This window comes from Somniosus microcephalus, chromosome 5, assembly GCF_052327205.1.
Source record: "Somniosus microcephalus isolate GS21.2 chromosome 5, FLI_Smic_1.0, whole genome shotgun sequence".
Lineage (NCBI taxonomy): Eukaryota > Metazoa > Chordata > Chondrichthyes > Squaliformes > Somniosidae > Somniosus > Somniosus microcephalus.
In genome coordinates this window covers 17,315,934-17,337,047 of record NC_140991.1, presented here as the reverse complement: position 1 = coordinate 17,337,047, position 21,114 = coordinate 17,315,934, and the positions used below count along the sequence as shown (strand labels likewise).

The 21,114-nt window shown below is 46.3% G+C and overlaps 1 protein-coding gene across 2 annotated transcripts in view; it reads right to left on the bottom strand.

Annotated features, from left to right (window-relative positions):
- Positions 1–6,782: 6,782 nt before the first annotated feature.
- Positions 6,783–21,114, bottom strand: part of LOC147116923 (E3 ubiquitin-protein ligase TRIM7-like) — a 41,312-nt gene continuing 26,980 nt past the window's right edge. For both annotated transcript variants that reach the window (XM_085987382.1, XM_085987383.1), the window contains exons 5-6: positions 18,960–19,093; positions 6,783–7,424 (exon numbers count right to left, since the gene is read on the bottom strand). In XM_085987382.1, the coding sequence (XP_085843508.1) occupies positions 6,904–7,424; positions 18,960–19,093 (655 nt within the window). In that variant the 3' untranslated portion in view covers positions 6,783–6,903. The remainder of the gene's footprint in view (positions 7,425–18,959; positions 19,094–21,114) is intronic.

The following is a 21,114-nucleotide window of genomic DNA, read 5'->3' as shown; positions in this document are numbered from 1 at the left end:
CTCTATTTATAAAGCCAAGGCTCCCATAAAACCCAGCAGCTAATTTGCGCACAACAAGATCCCATAAACAGCAATGTGATAATCGAGGGGACTGGGGGCCTGCAGCTCAGGGGGAACAGCACAGCCTCCAGAGGGAGAAGGAAATGCAGGAGGAGGGTTATGAAATCTCGGGGATGAGAGCCTGGGTTAAAGGGGCATCGCTACTTCTGGAGGGAGAAGGAAGTGCAGGAAGAGGATGATAAAATCCAGGGGACAGGGAGCCTAGGATCAGAGGACAGCGCCATCTCCAGAGAGAGAAGGAAGTGCAGGAAGAGGATGATGAAATCCAGGGGACAGGGAGCTTAGGATCAGAGGACAGCGCCATCTCCAGAGGGAGAAGGAAGTGCAGGAGGAGGAGGATGAAATCTGTCAGCCTGGGGCTCAGGGGTTGCGCCATCTCTGGAGGGAGCAGTGATTGCAGGAGGAAATCTACCGGTGGGGGATGGGGTTCAGGAAGGGGTCCTTGACAGCGCCACCACCAGGCTGGAGGAGGGAAGGGCAGAGAGCTCAGGCTCATTAACACCGCCACCACCAGGCTGGAGGAGGGAAGGGCAGGGAGCCCAGGCTCAGAAATAGCGCCACCACCAGGCTGGATGCCCCGGAGCATGGTACATCGGCGAGACCATGCAGACACTGCGACAACGGATGAACGGACACCGCGCAACAATCGCCAGGCAGGAGTGTTCCCTCCCAGTCAGGGAACACTTCAGCAGTCAAGGACATTCAGCCTCCGACCTTCGGGTAAGCATTCTCCAAGGCGGCCTTCGAGACACACGACAACGCAAAATCGTAGAGCAGAAACTGATAGCCAAGTTCCGCACTCATGAGGACGGCCTCAACCGGGATCTAGGGTTCATGTCACGCTACATGTAACCCCACCTGACGTAGGGTCATCCAGACTCGAGTCGTCGTTGGCTTGTTCTCTCTACACAGATGCTGTGATTTCCAGCAAAGAAAATGTTTTTTGTCTGTTTTTTGTTTTTCATACAGACCCCAGCATCTGCAACATTTTACCCCTTGTGACCCCACCTCATTGTTCTTTGATGTAATGTTTTCCTGACTGACCTGTTTGGACACCATTCACACCTTTGATTGCTGTGATTATCTCTCTGCCAAGGTGTGATAAATGGCAGTTAGAAAGATTACCTGTAATCATCTGGCATTATTCTCTGACTATATAATCTGTGTCTTTATGCATCTCTCCACTTCACCTGATGAAGGAGCAGCGCTCCGAAAGCTTGTGATTTCAAATAAAACTGTTGGACGATAACCTGGTGTTGTGTGACTTCTTACAGGCTGGAGGAGGGAAGGGCGGAGAACCCAGGCTCAGAAATAGTGCCGCCACCAGGCTGGAGGAGGGAAGGGCCGAGAGACCAGGCTCAGAAACAGCGCCTCCACCAGGCTAGGGGAGGGAATGGCAGAGAGCCCAGGCTCAGAAACAGCGCCTCCACCAGGCTAGGGGAGGGAAGGGCAGAGAGCCCAGGCTCAGAAACAGTGCCACCACCAGGCTGGAGGAGGGAATGGCAGAGAGCCCATTTAACCATCTCCTTTCCTCCACCCAATCTCAGACCTCTCTGTGGATGGCATTGGCAAAGCCAGAATTTATTGCCCATCCCTAACTGCCCTGACAAGGTGGTGAGCCATTGCAGTCCTTCTGCTGAAGGTGCTCCCACAATGCTGTTAGGTATGGAATTCCGGAATATTGACCCAGCAACAAAGGAGGCATGGTGATATTGGACCAAGTCAGGATGGCGTGTACTTCGAGGGGAACTTGGAGTCGATGGTGCCCCCACAAAATTGCAGCTCTGGTCTTTCTCGGTGGGTGGTGCTCACAGGGGATGGAGGTGCTATTGAAGTAACCTTGGTGAGTTGTGGCAGTGCATTCTCTAAGTGTGCCGGTGATGGAGGGGATGCATATTGATTCCCGTAACAGGGTCACCAATCAGGCGAACTGCTCCGTCCTGGATAATGTCGAGCTCCTTGAGTGTTGTTGTGGCTGCTCCCATCCAGATGAGTCCTGAGCATTCCACCACACTCCTGACACAAGCCTCGTAGCTAAACAGGCTGATAGAGCCTTGGTTTAACATGTCATCTGAAAAATGGCACCTTCAACAATGCAGCACTCCATCAGTACTGCGCTAAAGTGTCAGCCTACATTATGGGCTCAAGTCATGAATTAAACCCACGCCACAACCTTCTGACTCAGAGACAAGAATGCTAAGGTATGGTAGCATAGTGGTTACGTTACTAGACTAATGATCCAAAGGCCTGGACTAATGATCCAGAATCATGAGTTCAAATCTCACCACGGGATTAATCTGGAATAAAAAGCTAGTATCAGAAATAATGACTATGAAACTACCGGATTGTTGTAAAAACCCATGTGGTTTACTAATGACCTTCAGGGAAGGAAATCTGCTGGTCTGGCCCATATGTGACTCCAGACCCATTGCCCTCTGAAATTGCCTAACCACTCAGTTGTATTCAAGAAGGCGGCTCACTACCACCTTCTCGTGGGCAATTAAAAAAAAACACTGAGCTGGGACTGACACTGGCCTCCAACCATCTCTCAAGAAGATTAGAACTGAAATTGGAAGCATCTTCACCTGGCAGTGTGACTGAATTACAGCCTTTTCCTTGGGCTGGTGAGCTACTTTGGAAAGCACGTTATGAATTTGTCCTTATAGCAGTAATTGGACTGGTGGGTACCAGGCAGTTTTGCAGCAGATTAAACTAGGTTCTGGTGTTGGCCAGTTTTGTGTCCACTGGGGTTTTGTCCCATCGGCAATGGGTATATGTCTGATACAAGGACACCCTCAAAGCCTCCTTGAAAAAGTGTAACATCCCCACCGACACCTGGGAATCCCTGGCCCAAGACCGCTCAAAGTGGAGGAGAAGCATCCGGGAAGGCGCCAAACACCTCGAGTCTCTTCGCCGGGAGCAAGCGGAAGCCAAGCGCAGGCAGTGCAAGGAGCGCACGTCAACCCAAGCACCCCACCCACCCACCCCTTCAACCACCGTCTGCCCCACATGTGACAGAGACTGTAGGTCCCACATTGGACTCATCAGTCACCTGCGAACTCATTTTTAATGTGGAAGCAAGTCATCCTCGGTTCCGAGGGACTGCCTAAGAAGAAGAAGATATGTCTGATATATGTCACATCACAAATTTTCACGACGGCTGAAGAAAGAGCAGTCGGGTATGAATCTTGAACATTGCCCTCTACAGAAAGAAGTGTTTCAAAATGTTGAAAAGGAAGCGTGAGCTCTTTCGTTTGGTGCACAGAAATCCCAAGATCTCAATGGTAAGAAATGACAGACTACAAGGCATTAATGTGGATACTGAGCGGACTGAGGGGCGACCCTACATAGGTATCTAAGGTAGTGTACGGTATAGAAAAGGTAGAATCATAGTTCAAACGAGCGAAGGCTACATTTATGCACAATGTCATGAAGCTCTTCTTTGCACCAACACATGGAACGGACTCCTGGACGGACTAGTGGAGGCGAAAGCCATGCAACCATTTAAGAAGCAGTTGTATGAGGTAATGAGGATCTGCAGGGTCTTTCTTGGATGGATGGATCAGCTAAGATGGGCTCAAGGCCCTTCCTGACCTGTAGCTATCTCATCATCCTGTGTAAAAAAGAGCGATTTCAGTTCTGGTAGCATCTGGATCGCAAAGGTGAGCTATACAGTTCGTAGAATCATAGAATGGTTACAGCACGATAGGAGGCCATTCAGCCCATCGAGCCCGTGCCAGCTCTCTGCAAGAGCACTTCAGTTAATCCCACTCCCCCTGCCCTTTCCCTGTAGCCCTGCAAATTCTTTTCCTTTAAGTACTTATCCAATTCCCTCTTGAAAGCCGTGATTGAGTCTGCCTCCACCACCCTCTCGGGCAGTGCATTCCAGATCCAAACCAATCGCTGAGTAAAATTTTTTTTCCTCATGTCGCCTTTGGTTCTTCTGCCAATCACCTTAAATCTGTGTCCTCTGGTTCTCGACCCTTCCGCCAATGGGAACAGTTTCTCTCTATCTACTCTGTCCAGACCCCTCATGATTTTGAACACCTCTATCAGATCTCCTCTTAACCTTCTCTGCTCTAAGGAGAACAACCCCAGCTTCTCCAGTCTATCCACGTAACTGCTCCTATCTTCTATGTTTCTATGTAACTGAAGTCCCTCATCCTTAATTAATCCACACTTGTCCAAGTGACTGTTAATTTTGTCCTGGATTATCATTTCTAAAAGCTTCCCCATTATCGACTGGCCTGTAGTTGCTGGATTTATCATTACACCCTTTTTTTGAACAAGGGTGTAACATTTGCAATTCTCCAGTCCTCTGGCACCACCCCCGTATCTAAGGAGGATTGGAAGATTATGGCCAGTACCTCGGCCAGTTGTGGGCTTATCATTACAACACGAAAGCCCTAACTTTGTGAGACTCTGCAGATAATGCAGATTCAGTCGAAAATTCAAAGTTCTGAGCTTATTGGTGTGGTAAACCACTTTTATCGTTCACTATCGTTACACTATAGTTATCACTGTTATATCGTTACTCTATGGTTATCACTGTTCACACTGTTGTATCACTATATGAGGTCGCCTCTTGTCACACTGTTATACCTGGGCTGACCACTGCTGACTCCGCCCATGACTCCACCTACCTGCCCAGGTATAAAGGTGGTCGACTGGCTGGTATTCCTCCTTGTTGGATCCGATCACCCACGAGGGTGGGCTCTGTTATTTAGCCAATAAAAACCTATAGTTACTTTCTTAACTCGTCGCTTTTCATTGGATGAATTGATAGGTATATCAATTGGGTATTAACAAATCATTATTCTGTGTGGGAGTTCTGGGCCCAATTATTGCTTCTCTTCTCTTCTTCCCCCACCCCCCTTCCTGTGCAAGGCTGCCTGATTTTATCATGATTGACCTTTAAAATACTTCCACAGTCTTTAATTTAGGAGGTTAGAAGGGAAATCAGCCAGAATCATTTTATTTGAAATACCAGGGTAATAGAATGGGTGGAAGTGGACAGACTGAGACACAAAGCTATGTTTCTGGGGAGAGAAGGTTTGAGGGATATGCTGAACCAGGGGTCACAGTCTAAAGATAAGGGGTAAGCCATTTAGGACAGAGATGAGGAGGAATTTCTTCACCCAGAGAGTGGTGAACCTGTGGAATTCTCTACCACAGAAGGCAGTAGAGGCCAATTCATTAAATATATTCAAGAAGGAGTTAGATATATTTCTTAAGGCTAAGGGGATCAAGGGATATGGGGAGAAGGCAGGGACAGGGTACTGAGTTTGGATGATCAGCCATGATCGCATTGAATGGCGGAGCAGGCTCGAGGGGCCGAATGGCCTACTCCTGCTCCTATCTTCTATGTTTCTATGTTTCTAGGCGGGGATTAAGGTCTGTAAGAAGGGGCTGGTTTCTGTTGGGCCCTATGACACTTTGCCTGTTTCTAAAAAATCTTATGTACTTATATAACACATATACTGCCCTAACTGCCCTTGTTTGATGCAGAACACTTAAATCTCCACATGTACATGTTTATGGACCCAGCTCAGTGCAGACTTAGGTCTGTCCAAATGTTTCTCAGACCTAATACCAGACTGATACCTGGGATGGCAGGAATGACGTATGAAGAGAGATTGGGTCGATTGGGCTTATATTCACTGGAGTTTAGAAGAATGAGAGGGGATCTCATTGAAACTTATAAAATTCTAACAGGACTAGACAGACTAGATGCAGGAAGGATGTTCCCGATGGTCGGGGAGTCCAGAACCAGGGGTCACAGTCTAAGGATAAGGGGTAAGCCATTTAGGACAGAGATGAGGAGGAATTTCTTCACCCAGAGAGTGGTGAACCTGTGGAATTCTCTACCACACAAGGCAGTTGAGGCCAATTCATTAAATATATTCAAGAAGGAGTTGGATATATTTCTTAAGGCTAAAGGGATCAAGGGATATGGGGAGAAGGCAGGGACCGGGTACTGAATTTGGATGATCAGCCATGATCTCATTAAATGGCAGAGCAGGCTCGAGGGGCCGAATGGCCTACTCCTGCTCCTATCTTCTATGTTTCTATGTTAGACCATTTTTATGATGGGAGTGAATTTACACAGTGGGGTGGTGGGGGTGAGGGGGGCGGTGGAGGGTCCTATCGGGGTTTCCGTCAAAGTTACGGCGGGAGATCAGGAAACTCCACAACCCCCCCCCCCGCGGAAACTTGAGGCACAGACACTCATTTCGTGGTCGACTTTGACCTGCTAGCAATTTTGCTCTTGTGTTTACCGCTTGTTACACTTCACAACCAAAAGGAGAATGAAGCTTACAGCTGGAGGATTCACAGTTTATTTTTACTGAAGAAAATCTTGACGCCGGAAGGCGGGTACAGAGCACTTCAGAACATTTTACAGAGATTACTTGGCGAAGCGGTCAGTGAAAATATCTGGAGTGGAGGAATCGGCCAATAACACAATCAGTTAAAGGGACAGTGTCAGAGGTCAGTCAAAAAGAAATCCCCACGTCACCCAGAGAGGCCAATGGAATGGTGAAGAAATCATTTCAGATCAAACCCTTGCGTTTTCTTGCGTGTATTAAAGATTCCTCTGTTCCATCAAGGTTAGAGATAACTATTAGCGACACATCAGTGGAATATAAAGAGCAGGATCTTACAGCTCCCCTTCCCCCCCCCTCACATATTACTAGGAATAATAACCTTTGACTCCCCCCCCCCCCGTGCGACTTGTTCGACCCATGAACCCCAGATTGGGATGTAACTGAGTTAAGTCTCCAGCATGGACCTGTTGGGCCGAATGGCCTGTTTCTGAGCCTTGAATACTATGTAACAATCCATTTAGCACAGTCTTAAGGAGGAAATGTAGAAACAAGAAAATGCTGGAAACACAGGCTCAGTGAACGTGGTTTTAAATGTGTATAAGTGTTGCAGAATTTCACCGACCTGGTAAAATGACACACACCCTGACTCATAGTCTAACTCAACTTGGTACATGTTGTATATTGGGTTCCTAATGATGTCGACATGTAGCTCGTTGTGACTGGCTGTGAGGGCGCCGTGATTAAAGTGGAGGCACCATGCCTTCGTGCTGTTTGTCAGATCAGAGCTGTCTCCCTCCCGCGCTATGCTCCCGTACGCAATCCCTATTCCCCAGGCGATCCCGTCGGCCTCCACCACCCAAGAGTGGAAGCCCGAGGTGAAGCTCTGGCAGCAGAGGATCTGACGATAGGTCCTGAACCTCTCGGGATTGGACGGGTAGGGCTGCAAATCGTATCCGAATGTCAGTGACCTGGCATCTTCGGAGAGAGTCAAGAACCAGTACGCAGTCTTGGGATCCAGGGTGAGCCTTGCCCATTCGCCTAGAGAAGGAGAGGGAAACAGATTTCGGTTACATCACTATCCTCGACTCACAGCTTCAGGATAAGGTTCCCAGTCTTTACCAGTGCGAGCCCTGCATCGTAACAACAAACAGCAACTTGCATTTATATAGTGCCTCTAACATAGTAAAACGTCCCAAGACGGTTCACAGGAGCGATTATCAAACAAAATTTGACGCCGAGCCACATCGGGAGATATTAGGACAGATGATCAAAAGCTTGGTCAAAGAGGTAGGTTTTAAGGAGCGTCTTAAAGGAGAGAGGTGTAGAGAGGCAGAGAGGTTTAGGGAGGGAATTCCAGAGCTTAGGGCCTAGGCAGCTGAAGGCACGGCCGCCAATGGTGGAGCGATTAAAATCAGGGATACTCAAGAGGTCAGAATTAGAGGAGCGCAGATATTTCGCCAGATTGTGGGGCCGGAGGAGATTACAGAGATTGGGAGGGGCGAGGCCATGGAGGGATTTGAAGACAAGGATAAAAATTTTAAAATCGAGGCGTTACCGACCGGGAGCCAGTGTAGGTCAGCGAGCACAGGGGTGATTGGTGAATGGGGCTTGGTGCGAGTTAGGACATGGGCAGCAGAGCTTTGGATGAGTTGAAGTTTACGGAAGGTGGAAGATGGGAAGCTGGCCAGGAGAGTATTGGGATAGTCGAGTCTGGAGGTAACAAAGGCATGGATGGGGGTTCCAGCAACAGATGGGCTGAGGTGGGGGTGGAGACGGACGATGTTATGGAGGTGGAAGTAGGCGGTCTTGGTGATGATGTGGATACGTGGTCGGAAGCTCACCTCGGGGTCAAATACAACACTAAGGTTGTGAACGGTCTGGCTCAGCCTCAGACAGTTGCCGGGGAGAGGGATGGCGTCAACTTAAAAACAGAAAATGCTGGAAACACTCAGCAGGTCAGCCAGCATCTGTGGAGAGAGAAACAGAGTTAACGTTTCAGGTTGATGATCAAGGTCATCGACCTGAAACGTTACCTCTGATTTTCTCTCTCTCTCCACAGATGCTGCCTGGCCTGCTGAGTATTTCCAGCATTTTCTGTTTTTATTTCAGTTTTCCAGCATCCGCAGTATTTTGCTTTTGTAAGAGGGAAGGAGTCGGTGGCTAGGGGACGGAGCTTGTGGCGGGGACTGAAGACAATGGGCTCGATTTTGTCAATGGGGAGCTTTTGGAGGCGGGACTCCCACTTTTCGGGTTGTAGTCCCGCCTCCATCGACTTGTGGCCAACCCACGCGATTTTCCCTTGATTGACCTTGTTAAGCCCGCCCAGCGGGCTCAGCAGGCCAATTAAGGGACACCTGGTTACTGGTGATGTCAGCGATTGACATTTCACCTGTCAAGAGCTTTTGACAGATGAAAAATCAGCGTTTGACAGCTCTGTGAAGCTGTCAAACTCTGACAATCTGTCTTCTAACGTGAGTCCTTCTACTCAGACTCAGTTAGAGATCTCTCCAGACCAGAAAGCAGAGGCTGCAGCTTTTGACAGTTCAGCGGCCATTCTGCTTTCTGTGCCGGTGAGCTGAGGGACTCCCGAGAACTGAAGGAAGGAAGCCTGCAGGAGAAAGTAAAGGTAAGTAAAACTTATTAAAACACTTTACACACACCTCACACACTTACCTCTGCACACATGCACCCATCACTCACCTGCACGACGGACATCTTGACCCCTCCAACCCCTGTAGACCGATGGTCCGCCTCGCTAACTTGGCGTGGTTCGGAGCCATCGGGAAGCCCACACTTCAGGGCTAAAAATAGGGATTAGGCAAAAAACTGCCTGTTAACTACCTGTTAACAGGCAGCTAATTGGCACTAATCCCCTTCCCGCCTCGGGGAGGCGGCTCCCATCACAGGTCGGGTACCCGCCTCCTGGGACATTGGTACGGAGGCGGGTTGGGGGCGGGATGGGTTCCTGCCCCCCGATTCTGCAATGTTCCCACCACTCCCGCCTCCAAACCCGCCTCTTCGGGGCTTGGAAAATCGAGCCCAATAGGTTTGGTTTCCCCAATATGTAGTTGGAAGAAATTTCTGCACATCCAGTACTGGATGTCGGACAAGCAGTCTGACAATTTAGAGTCAGTTGAGTGGCCGAGGGAGGTGGTGGTGAGGTAGAGCTGGGTGTTGACAGCGTCCATGTTCTTATGAGAGGACTAAGGTAGAAAAGGTGAATTTATCAGGTCTCCCACCTTCTTGCAGATGATTTCAAAATCCCCCCACTTCCCCTCCCCCAGGTCCAACAGGTTTATGAGACTGCATTCACTGGCTTAGGTTCCTTTCCATTCTTGGCAAACCTGTGATGGACATACCCTTCTTCTGCAGCCTTACTCGTGGAAACAGAGCCTTAGGTGCCTGGTCATCGAAATTGAACTTCCTGTGCCTCTTACTTTCTATTTCCACAATTAAATCATAGAATCATACAGCACAGAAGGAGGCCATTCGGCCCATCGTGCCTGTGCCGGCTCTCTGAAAGAGCTGTCCAATCAGTCCCATTCTCCCTTTCTCTTTCCTTATAGCCGTGCAAAAATTTTCCTTTTCAAGTATTTATCGAATTCCCTTTTTGGAAGTTACTATTCAATCTGCTTCCACCGCCCTTTCAGGCAGCGCATTCCAGTTCACAACAACTCGCTGCGTTAAAAAAAAAAATTCTCCTCATCTCCCCCTCTGGTTCTTTTGCCACTTTTCTTCAATCTGTGTCCTCTGGTTACCCATCCACCTGCCCAGTGGAAGCGGTTTCTCAAGAAACAACTGGACTGAGACTCTTGCTTTAATGAAAGCTGTTTAGCCGTTCATTGCATGCCACTATAAGAACATAAAAAATAGGAGCCGGAATAGGTCACTTGGCCCCTCGAGCCTGCTCCGCCATTCAATAAGATCATGGCTGATCTTGGGCTCAAAGCCACTTCCCTGCCCGCTCCCCATAACCCTTCACTCCCTTATCTCGCAAAAATCTGTCTATCTCCACCTTAAATGTATCATGAGGACGGCCTCAACCGGGATCTTGGGTTCATGTCACGCTACATGTAACCCCACCTGACGTAGAGTCATCCAGACTCGAGTCGTCATTGGCTTGTTCTCTCTACACAGATGCGGCCGGACCTGCTGTGATTTCCAGCAAAAAAATAGTTTTTTGTTTGTTTTTTGTTTTTCATACAGACCCCAGCATCTGCAACATTTGACCCCCTGTGACCCCACCTCATTGTTCTTTGATGTAATGTTTTCCTGACTGACCTGTTTGGACACCATTTACACCTTTGATTGCTGTGATTATCTCTCTGCCGAGGTGTGATAAAGGGCAGTTAGAAAGATTACCTGTAATCATCTGGCAGTATTCTCTGACTATATATGCTGTGCCTATATGCATTTCTTCACTTCACCTGACAAAGGAGCAGCACTCCGAAAGCTTGTGATTTCAAATAAAGCTGTTGGACTATAACCTGGTGTTGTGTGACTTCTTATATTAAATGTATTTAATGACCCAGCCTCCACAGCTCTCTGGGGCAGAGAATTCCACAGATTTACGACCCTCTGAGAGAAGAAATTTCTCCTCATCTCTGTTCTAAAAGGGCGACCATTTATTCTGAAACTATGCCCCCAAGTTCTAGAGTTCCCCACGAGGAGAAACATCCTCTCTGCATCTTGTCGAGCCCCCTCAGTATCTTATATGTTTCAATATGGCACCATGTGACTCCCCACTTAAACAAAATGGAATCAAACAGCATTCCTGAGGACGCTGAAAAAAAACACAAGCAATTCTCAGTTATCCTTTAATTCCTGCAAAAAAAACCATTAATTTCTAGGCTGTATTCTTTGCTCTATTCGAGGGACAGTTGTAGCTATTTGCTCCAGTAGCTGGTTACATCCGAGGGACAGCTTGTGCTGGCTAATTGCCACTCGAGTTTGCTACATTGATGTGCTGGATCTCTGCTGATTTCCCTGTACGCTGGAGTGATTGTTCCTTCTTGTTTTGCTTCACCCCTATTTGTTTTCTAACATCAAAGTAATCTTTTTATCGACATCTTATCCCACATGTCATCACCCTTGAAAATGTCACAGATTGTAGAAACAAGAGGGAACAGTGCGGTGTTTAGAAAGAAATTCTCCTCACCTCCCCCTCTGGTTCGTTTGGCCAATTGGCTTAAATCTGTGTCCTCTGGTTACCGACACCCCTGCCACTGGAAACAGTTTCTCCTTATTTCGCTATCAAAAGGGGTGACCTAATCGAGGTCTTTAAAATTATGAAAGGTTTTGATAGAGTGGACACAGAGAGAGTGTTTCCACTTGTGGGGAAGAGCAAAACTAGAGGCCATCAATATAAGATAGTCACCAAGAAATCAAATAGGGAATTTAGAAGAAACTTCTTTACCCAAAGAATGTGGAACTCGCTACCACAGGGAGTGGTTGAGGCGAATAGTATAGATGCATTTAACGGGAGGCTGGACAAGCATATGAGGGAGAAGGGAACAGAAGGTTATGCTGATAGAGTTAGATGAGGAAAGACGGGAAGAGGCTTGAGTGGAGCATAAACACCAGCATGGACTGGTTGTGCCGAATAGCCTGTTTCTGTGCCATACATCCTATGTAAAAAGCCCTCATGATTTTCGACACCTCTATTAAATCTCCCCGTAACCTTCCTTGCTCTAAGGAGAACAATCCCAGCTTCTCGAGTCTCTCCATATAACTGAAGTCCCTCATCCCTTTTAGGTTATTAGGCTACCCTAGATAAGATTATTTCTGCAGCTGGTTCATCGTTACATTTGCAACCTACTGAGGCCGCTTTTAAAAGTAATCTCAGTGCCGTTAAAATCTCTGCCTCTCGGGCAAAATGCAAGCACGTAATTGGAAGTCGCTGAACACTCAGCCTCATCACAGCACTGAACGTCTTCACTGTGTTCACGACCCAGGGATCTTTAATTTGGGTGAAACAGTGCAGTCACTTTCCTTGTTTGTGTACTCTTTTATTCTACTGTTCAGAACTGAGAGGTTAGAACTATCAGGAAAGTGATGCAGGTCTTGAAAATTATGAAGGGGTTCAATGGGGTAGATGTAGAGAAGATGTTTCTACTTGTGGGAGAGTCCAAAAACTCGGGGTCATGAATATAAGATAGTCGCTAATAAATCCAATGAGGAATTCAGGAGAAACATAGAAGATAGGAGCAGGAGTAGGCCATTCGGCCCCTCGAGCCTGCTCCGCCATTTAATGAGATCATGGCTGATCATCCAAATTCAGTACCCTGTCCCTGCTTTCTCCCCATATCCCTTGATCCCTTTAGCTTTAAGAAATATATCCAACTCCTTCTTGAATATATTTAATGAATTGGCCTCTACTGCCTTCTGTGGTAGAGAATTCCACAGGTTCGCCACTCTCTGGGTGAAGAAATTCCTCCTCATCTCTGTTCTAAATGGCTTACCCCTTATCCTTAGACTGTGACCCCTGGTTCTGGACTCCCCCGCCATTGGGAACATCCTTCCTGCATCTAGTCTGCCTAGTCCTGTTAGAATTTGATAAGTTTCAATGAGATCCCCTCTCATTCTTCTAAACTCTAGCGACTATAAGCCTAATCGACCCAATCTTTCCTCATACGTCATTCCTGCCATCCCAGGTATCAGGTATCATCCCAGGAGAAATTTCTTTTAAGCCAGAGAGTGGTGAGAATGTGGAACTCACTACCACATGGAGTAGTTGAGGTGAATAGCACAGATGCATTGAAGTACATGAGAGAGACAGGAATAGAAGGGTAAGTTGATAGGGTTAGATGAGGTGGGGTACGAGGAGGCTCGTGTGGAGCAGGAACACTGGCATAGACCACTTGGGCCAAGTGGCCTGTTTCTATGCTGTAAATTCAATGTAATTCTGTGTATAATGTGCCAGCTGTAATTTGATTTCTTTCACCAATTACAGAATATAATCCGTGAATGCGGTATGGCAAGGGGGAAATATAAAAAAAATCTGTAGTTTGCTGCTGCAGCCCTTTAAATAGCTGCAGCAGAATTTCCTATCCCACCTGCCTATGTGTCAGCCCTTACATGCAGCCCGCTGTAATGGCAGGTGTAAGATATCCTAGTTGTGTATACATATATACATAGGATTTGGATTTGGTTTAATCTCATATGATTAAAGTTTTTGGTTTCTTTTTGCTTAATGAAATGGTTAAAACGGTGAAAAGTTGTTCATTCCCAGGTTTGATTTGTCAGGGTACAATTTAGCTGACATTGTAGTTTAGGCGTTTGCTGAAACGACAGGACATACAAGATTTGTGACTCTTGACTTGTTTTCATGGCCACACTTAGCCAAGGCAGCTTTGAGATAAGAAATGGAACAATGGAAGTACAGGATGGAAAACAAGTTGCCATCTGTTGTTTTGAAGGAAATACATCCTTTCTGGGGGGGTCTTGTTCACAATAACACTTGTCATGCCATAATGAATCAGCAATGGCAGCATTCTGTGAGAAACAGACTATAAAGATCTTAAGCTTTTCTGAACAAGTTGTAGAGAGAGTCAGGATTGGAAAGGGACAGCAACGTTATGTTTCTAGCCGGGGAAAGAACAGACGGTAGTATCATTTAATATAAAATAACAACAGAAAACGCTGGAAAAACTCAGCAGGCCAGACAGCATCCATGGAGAGAGAAACAGAGTCAACGTTTCAGGTCGATGACCCTTCGTCAGAACTGGAAACAAACAGGAAAAGGAACAGATTTTAAAGCAAGTTTAGGGGCTGGGAAATGGGGGAGGGGATGAAAAAACAAAAGGGAAGGTCTGTGATAGGATGGAAGGCAGGAGAAGAAAAGAGGCATTAAGAGATAGTCAAGGCAAGAGGAGATGGTAATGGGACAGGTTAAGAAACAAAGGATGGCTCTAGATGGAGTGTGAATTGTGCTGGCAGAATGAAGGACAGCTGCCATGTGGGAGGGGGAAAAAAAGGCGAGCAACAATAGTTGATGTAAAAAGACTACTGAGCACTTGGTTTGAGTATAAAACAAGGCTTTAATCAACTGTTTCAAAACCATGAGCTTCTAGTTACATCACTAGTTCCTGGTTACAGAAACATCCTGAGCAAGCTGGGCCCACGCCCGAGTATTTATACTCCTTGGACGACGCCACCAGCTGGCCGCCCAGTGTTACTTCATGAGTCATTTCTTCATGAATGATAAGATTCATGACAGTAGTATCATTTATTTCTCCGTATGTCTACCGATTAAGGATAGTGTGTGTATCTGGACTTGGTCGAATACAAATAAATGGAGAAGCTGCAAACCATATTCTGGGGTCAGAATCGAACTGCCTACACAGGGTCTCCTCTTGCATATTTCCTGAGGGCTTAAACTGACAACCCCGCAAGGAGGGCTGTGGACAAACGGTTGGATAGATGTCCCTCTGTGAACTGCTCCAGGCCCTTGAGGAACACACACAATGGAAATTCTACACCGAGGCCTCTGTGTCTGTCTGATTGTCTGTCTGTGTTTCTGTCTCTGTGCTGGCTGCCTCTCAAAATCTCAGCGTCTCTGTCTGTATCTGTGTGTGTTTCCATATCAACATGCACGCATCTGTGCCCATATGCACATCTCTTGGGGGCTTGTAAGAAAGGTACTGCAATAATCATGGGCGATTTTAATCTTCATATAGATTGGACAAATCAAATTGGCAAAAGCAGCCTTGAGGATGAGTTCATAGAGTGTATTCGGGATGGTTTATTTGCTATATAAATACAAGTTGTTGTTGTTGTTGGTTTCTTAGAACAATACATTGTGGAACCAACCAGGGAGAAGGCTATTTTAGATCTGGTAATGTGTAATGAGACAGGATTAATTAATGATCTCCTAGTAAAGGATCCTCTAGGGAAGAGTGATCATAGCATGGTAGAATTTCAAATTTAGTTTGAGGGTGAGAAACTTGGGTCTGAAACTAGTGTCCTAAACTTAAATAAAGGCAATTGCAAAGGTATGAAGACAGAGTTGGCTAAAGTGGACTGGGAAAATACATTAAAGGTTAAGATGGTAGCTAAGCAATGGCAGACATTTAAGGAGATTTTTCATAACTCTCAACAAAGATATATTCCAGTGAGAAAGAAAGACTCTATGAGAAGGATGAACCATCTGTGGCTAACTAAGGAAGTTAAGGATGGTATCAAATTGAAAGAAAAGGCATACAATGTTGTGAAGATTAGTGGTAGGCCAGACGATTGAGATATTTTTAGAAACCAGCAAAGGATGACTAAAAAAGAAAAGAGGGAGAAGATAGAATATGAAAGTATACTAACAAAAAATATAAAAACAGACAGTAAGAGCTTCTACAGGTATATAAAAAGGAAGAGAGTAGCTAAAGTAAACGTTGGTCCCTTAGAGGATGAGACTAGGGAATTAATAATGAGAAACAGGGAAATGGCAGAGACTTTGAACAAATATTTTGTATCAGTCTTCATGGTAGAAGACACTAAAAGCATCCCAATAATAATAGATAATCAAGGGGCTATAGGGAGGGAGGAACTTAAAACAATCACCATTACTAGAGAAAAAGTACTAGGCAAACTAATGGGATGAAAGGCTGACAACTCCCCTGGATTTGATGGCCTGCATCCTAGGGTCTTAAAAGAAGTGGCTGCAGAGATAGTGTAAGGTTGGTTGTAATCTACCAAAATTCCCTGGATTCTGGAGAGGTCCCAGCAGATTGGAAAACCGCAAATGTAACGCCCCTATTCAAGAAAGGAGGGAGACAGAGAGCAGGAAACTATAGGCCAGTTAGCCTAACATCTGTCATTGGGAAAATGCTGGAATCCATTATTAAGGAAGTAATAGCAGGACATTTAGAAAATCATAATACAATCAAGCAGAGTCAGCATGGTTTTATGAAAGGGAAATCATGTTTGACAAATTTACTAGAGTTCTTTGAGGATGTAACGAGCAGGGTGAATAAAGGGGAACCAGTAGATGTGGTGTATTTGGATTTCCAGAAGGCATTCAATAAGGTGCCACATAAATGGTTACTGCACAAGATTAGAGCTCATGGAGTTGGGGGTAATATATTAGCATGGATAGATGATTGGCTAACTAACAGAAAACAGAGAGTCGGAATAAATGGGTAATTTTCAGGTTGGCAAACTGTAACTAATGGGGTGCCACAGGGATCGGTGCTGGGGCCCCAACTATTTACAATCTATATTAATGACTTGGATGAAGGGACCACGTGTACTGTAGCCAAATTTGCTGATGATACAAAGATAGGTGGGAATGCAGGTTGTGAGGAGGACACAAAGGGCTGGATTTTGCTACAGGGGCGGGTTGGAGGTGGGAAACCCACATTCGGGCTTGTTGTCCCGCCTCCATGGAGATGTGGCCAACCCACTGGATTTTCCTCTGATTGACCTTGTTGAGCCCGCCCTGTGGGCTCAGCAGGCCAATTAAGGGCCACCCGGCAACAGGTGACGTCAGAGATTGACATTTCATCTGTCAAAAGCTTTTGGCAGATGAAATATCAGTGTTTAACAGCTGTTTGAAGCTGTCAAGCACTGAAAAACTGCTAATTCAGCCTCAGTCCTTTCTCAGGATAACTTTAAAATCATTTTGCTGCAGAAACCAAGAAGCTGATTTTTTTTTTTTAAATCGGCGCTTCTGTGGTTCTTGCAGCCGACTCCCGACACCGGAATGCAGGACTCCTGTAAAGGTAAGTAAAAGTAAGTTAAACTTATTTAAACACTTTAAACACTTGCAAAACACTTACCTTTGCACTCCTGCACCCCTCACTCACCTGAACACTGGGCATCTCGACCCCTCCAAAACCTCAGACCCACGTCCCGCCTCGAAAACTTTTCGTGGTTTGGAGCTGTCGGGAAGCCCACAAACCAGCAATAAAAATCGCGAATAGGCAAAAAACTACCTGTTAACTACCTGTTAACAGGCAGTTTAATTGCCTTTAATCCCTTCCCGCCTCTGGGAGTCGGGTTCCAGCACTTGTCGGCAACCCGACTCCTATGAAATTGACATGGAGCGGGTTGGAGGCGGGATGGGGTCAGGACCCCCGGATCTCCGATTTTTATCGCCCGCACACCTCCAACCCGACTCCAGGGGCTTAGGAAAATCCAGCCCAAAGAGTCTGCAAAGGGATATAGATAGGTTAAGTGAGTGGGCAAAAATTGGCAGATGGAGTATAATGTGGGAAAATGTGAGGTTATCCACTTTGGTAGGAAAATTAAAAAAGCGAATTATTATTTAAATAGACTACAGAATGCTGCGGTACAGAGGGATCTGGGGGTCCTCATACATGAAACACAAAAAGTTAGCATGCAGGTACAGCAAGTAATTAGGAAGGCAAATGGAATATTGGCCTTTATTGCAAGGGGGATGGAGTATAAAAGTAGGGAAGTCTTGCTACAACTGTACAGGGCGTTGGTGAGACCACACCTGGAATACTGCGTACAGTTTTGGTCTCCTTATTTAAGGAGGGATATACTTGCATTGGAGGCAGTTCAGAGAAGGTTCACGAGGTTGATTCCAGAGATGAGGGGGTTGTCTTATGAAGAAAGGTTGAGCAGGTTGGGCCTATACTCATTGGAGTTTAGAAGAATGAGAGGTGATCTTATTGAAACATATAAGATTCTGAGGGGGCTTGACAGGGTAGATGCTGAGAGGATGTTTCACCTCGTAAGGGAATCTAGAACTAGGGGGCATAGTTTCAGAATAAGGGGTCGCCCATTTAAAACAGAGATGAGGAGGAATTTCTTCTCTCAGAGGGTCGTAAATCTGTGGAATTCTCTACCCCAGAGAGCTGTGGAGGTTGGGTCATTGAATATATTCAAGGCGGAGATAGACAGATATTTGAGCTACAGGGGAGTCAAAGGGAGCGGGCGGGAAAGTGGAGTTGAGCCCAAGATCAGATCAGCCATGATCTTATTGAATGACGGAGCAGGCTCGAAGGGCCAAATGGCCGACTCCTGCTCCTATTTCTTATGTTCTTATGTTCTCTGTCCTAAGTATCTACGTCTGATTTGATAGAGGTGTTTAAAATTATGAAGGGTTTAGATAGAGTAAATAAAGATAACTGTTTCCAATGGCTGAAGGGTCGATAACCAGAAGGTACAGATTTAAGGTGATGGGCAAAAGAACCAGAGGCGACAAGAGGAAAAACATTTTTACACAGCGAGTGGTTAGGATTTGGAATGCGCTGCCCAATAGGGTGGTGGATACAGATTCAATAGTAGCCTTCAAAAGGGAATTGGATAAATACTTGAAGGAGAAAAAATTGCAGGGATATGGGGAAAGAGCGGGGGAGTGGGACTGACTGGATTGCTCTTCGAAAGAGCCGGCGCAGACTCGATGGACCAAATGGCCTCCTTCTGTACTGCACTATTCTATGATTCTATGATCTGTTTGCATCTATGTCCATCTGTGTCTGTCTGCCTATCTCTAATTATGCTTCTGTGTCTGCCAAAGTCTGTCTTCTTTCTTGCGGTGATTATGGATGTTGCCAGGATATGGAAAAGGATTGCTGTGGGCTCTTTGTATTCATAAAGGTTGCACTCACTTACCTATCATGCTCAATATAACCGAGTGGTATACCATAGATTTATCGATCAATTCCTTGACGTGTTTGGATATAAAACGTATGTTCAACGTATTCTTCTGAACTTTTGGATGTTGTTGGCTTTGAAGCTCAGCGGTCCTGCAGCGAAAGAGCGAACAATCCTTTTAACAACAACAACTTGCATTTGTACAGCGCCTTTAACAGAGCAAAGCGTCCCAAGAAATGTTCCCTTTAATTTTTTTTTGGGGGGTGCACAGTCCCTTTAAGGGGCTGTGCGGCCCAATCAAAATACTGCGCATGCGCGTTTTTTTTCCTATTTAACAGCCGGTGAGCCGGCTGCGCGGGAGCTGCAGAGCGCTGCGCAGCCACAGGGACCGCGCAGCTTATAGGGAACATTGGACCCGTGGTGCTTCACAGGAGCATTATCAAACTAAATTTGACACCGAGCCACAGAAGAAGTTATCATAGAATCCTAGAATGATACAGCACAGAAGGAGGCCATTCGGCCCATCCTGCCTGTGCCGGCTCTGTGAAAGAGCTGCCCAATTAGTCCCGCTCCCCCCTGGTCTTTCCCCACAGCCCTGCAAAATGTTTCCTTTTCAAGTATTTATCCAATTCCCTTTTGAAAGTTATTGTTGAATCTGCTTCCACCGCCCTTTTAGGCAGTGAATTACAGTTCGAGTATAGAAGATCTAATTGAGGTGTTTAAGAGGATTAAAGGATTTGATCGGGTGGATAGAGAGAAACTATTTCCTCTGGTGAGGGAGAGTCCAGAACAAGGGGGCATAACCTTAAAATTAGAGCCAGGCCGTTCAGGGGTGATGTCAGGAAGCACTTCTCCACACAAAGGGTAGTGGAAATCTGGAACTCTCTCCCCCAAAAAGCTGCTGAGGCTGGGGGTCAATTGAAAATTGCAAAACTGAGATTGATAGATTTTTGTTAGGCAAGAGTATTAAGGGACACGGAACCAAGGTGGGTAGATGGCGTTATGGTACAGATCAGCCATGATCTAATTGAATGGCGGAACAGGCTCGAGGGGCTGAATGGCCTCCTCCTGTTCCTAAGTTCCAGAGACCCCGTTTATACAATCCATCCCGTCACAAATCCGAATTGGATCTCCCCGCCTCACAGGAGTGTTATCAAACAAATTTTGACACAGAGCTACATAGGGAGATATTCGGGCAGCTGACCAAAAGCTTGGTCAAAGAGGTAGGTTTTAAGGAGCGTCTTAAAGGAGGAAAGAGAGGTAGCGAGTAGGAGAGGTTTAGGCAGGGAATTCCAGAGCTTAGGGCCTAAGTAGCTGAAAGCACAGCCACTGATGGTTGAGCGATTAAAATAGGGGATGCGCAAAAGGCCAGAATTGGAGGAGCGCGGAGATCTCGGAGGGTTATGGAGCTGGAGGAGGTTAGAGAGATAGGGAGAGGCGAGGCCCTGGAGGGATTTGGAAACAAGGATGAGAATTGTAAAATCGCGGCGTTGCCGGAACAGGAGCCAATGTAGGTCAGCGAGCACAGGGGTGATGGGTGAAGGGGATTGGTGCAAGTTAGGGCACGGGCAGCCGAGCTTTGGATGTTTATGTAGGGTGGAAGATGGGAGGCCGGCCAGAAGAATGTTGGAATAGTCAAGTCCAGGGGTAACGTGGATGATGGTTTCAGCATATGCTTTCTGAACACCTTCTCAACTTGTCCTGCCACCTTCAAAAATACACCTCCAGGTCTCTCTGTTCCTGCACCCCCTTTGAAATTGTACCATTTAGTTCATATTGTCTCTCCTCATTCTTCCTAGCAAAATGTATCACTTCACACTTCTCTGCGTTAAATTTCATGCTCCATGTATCTGCCCAGTTCACCAGTCTGTCTATGTCCTCTTGAAGTCTGTCACTATCCTCCTCCTTGTTTACTACATTTCCGAGTTTCGTGTCATCTACAAACAGGTCCAGGTCATTAATATATATCAAAAAGAGTAGTGGTCCCTGTTATGTTCATTAATAAATAGACATTCTTATTATGAACACAGCTAGCTTTTGCTAGACCTTTTATTGAGCACATGTGGACTAGGTACTGTATCTGTAGAGGCTTCCATCTTGACTGCTGCCTTGTGGGTAGCCTAGTGCCTCATGGGTAATGTAGTCTTAATATATATACAGCTGGGTAGTGTAG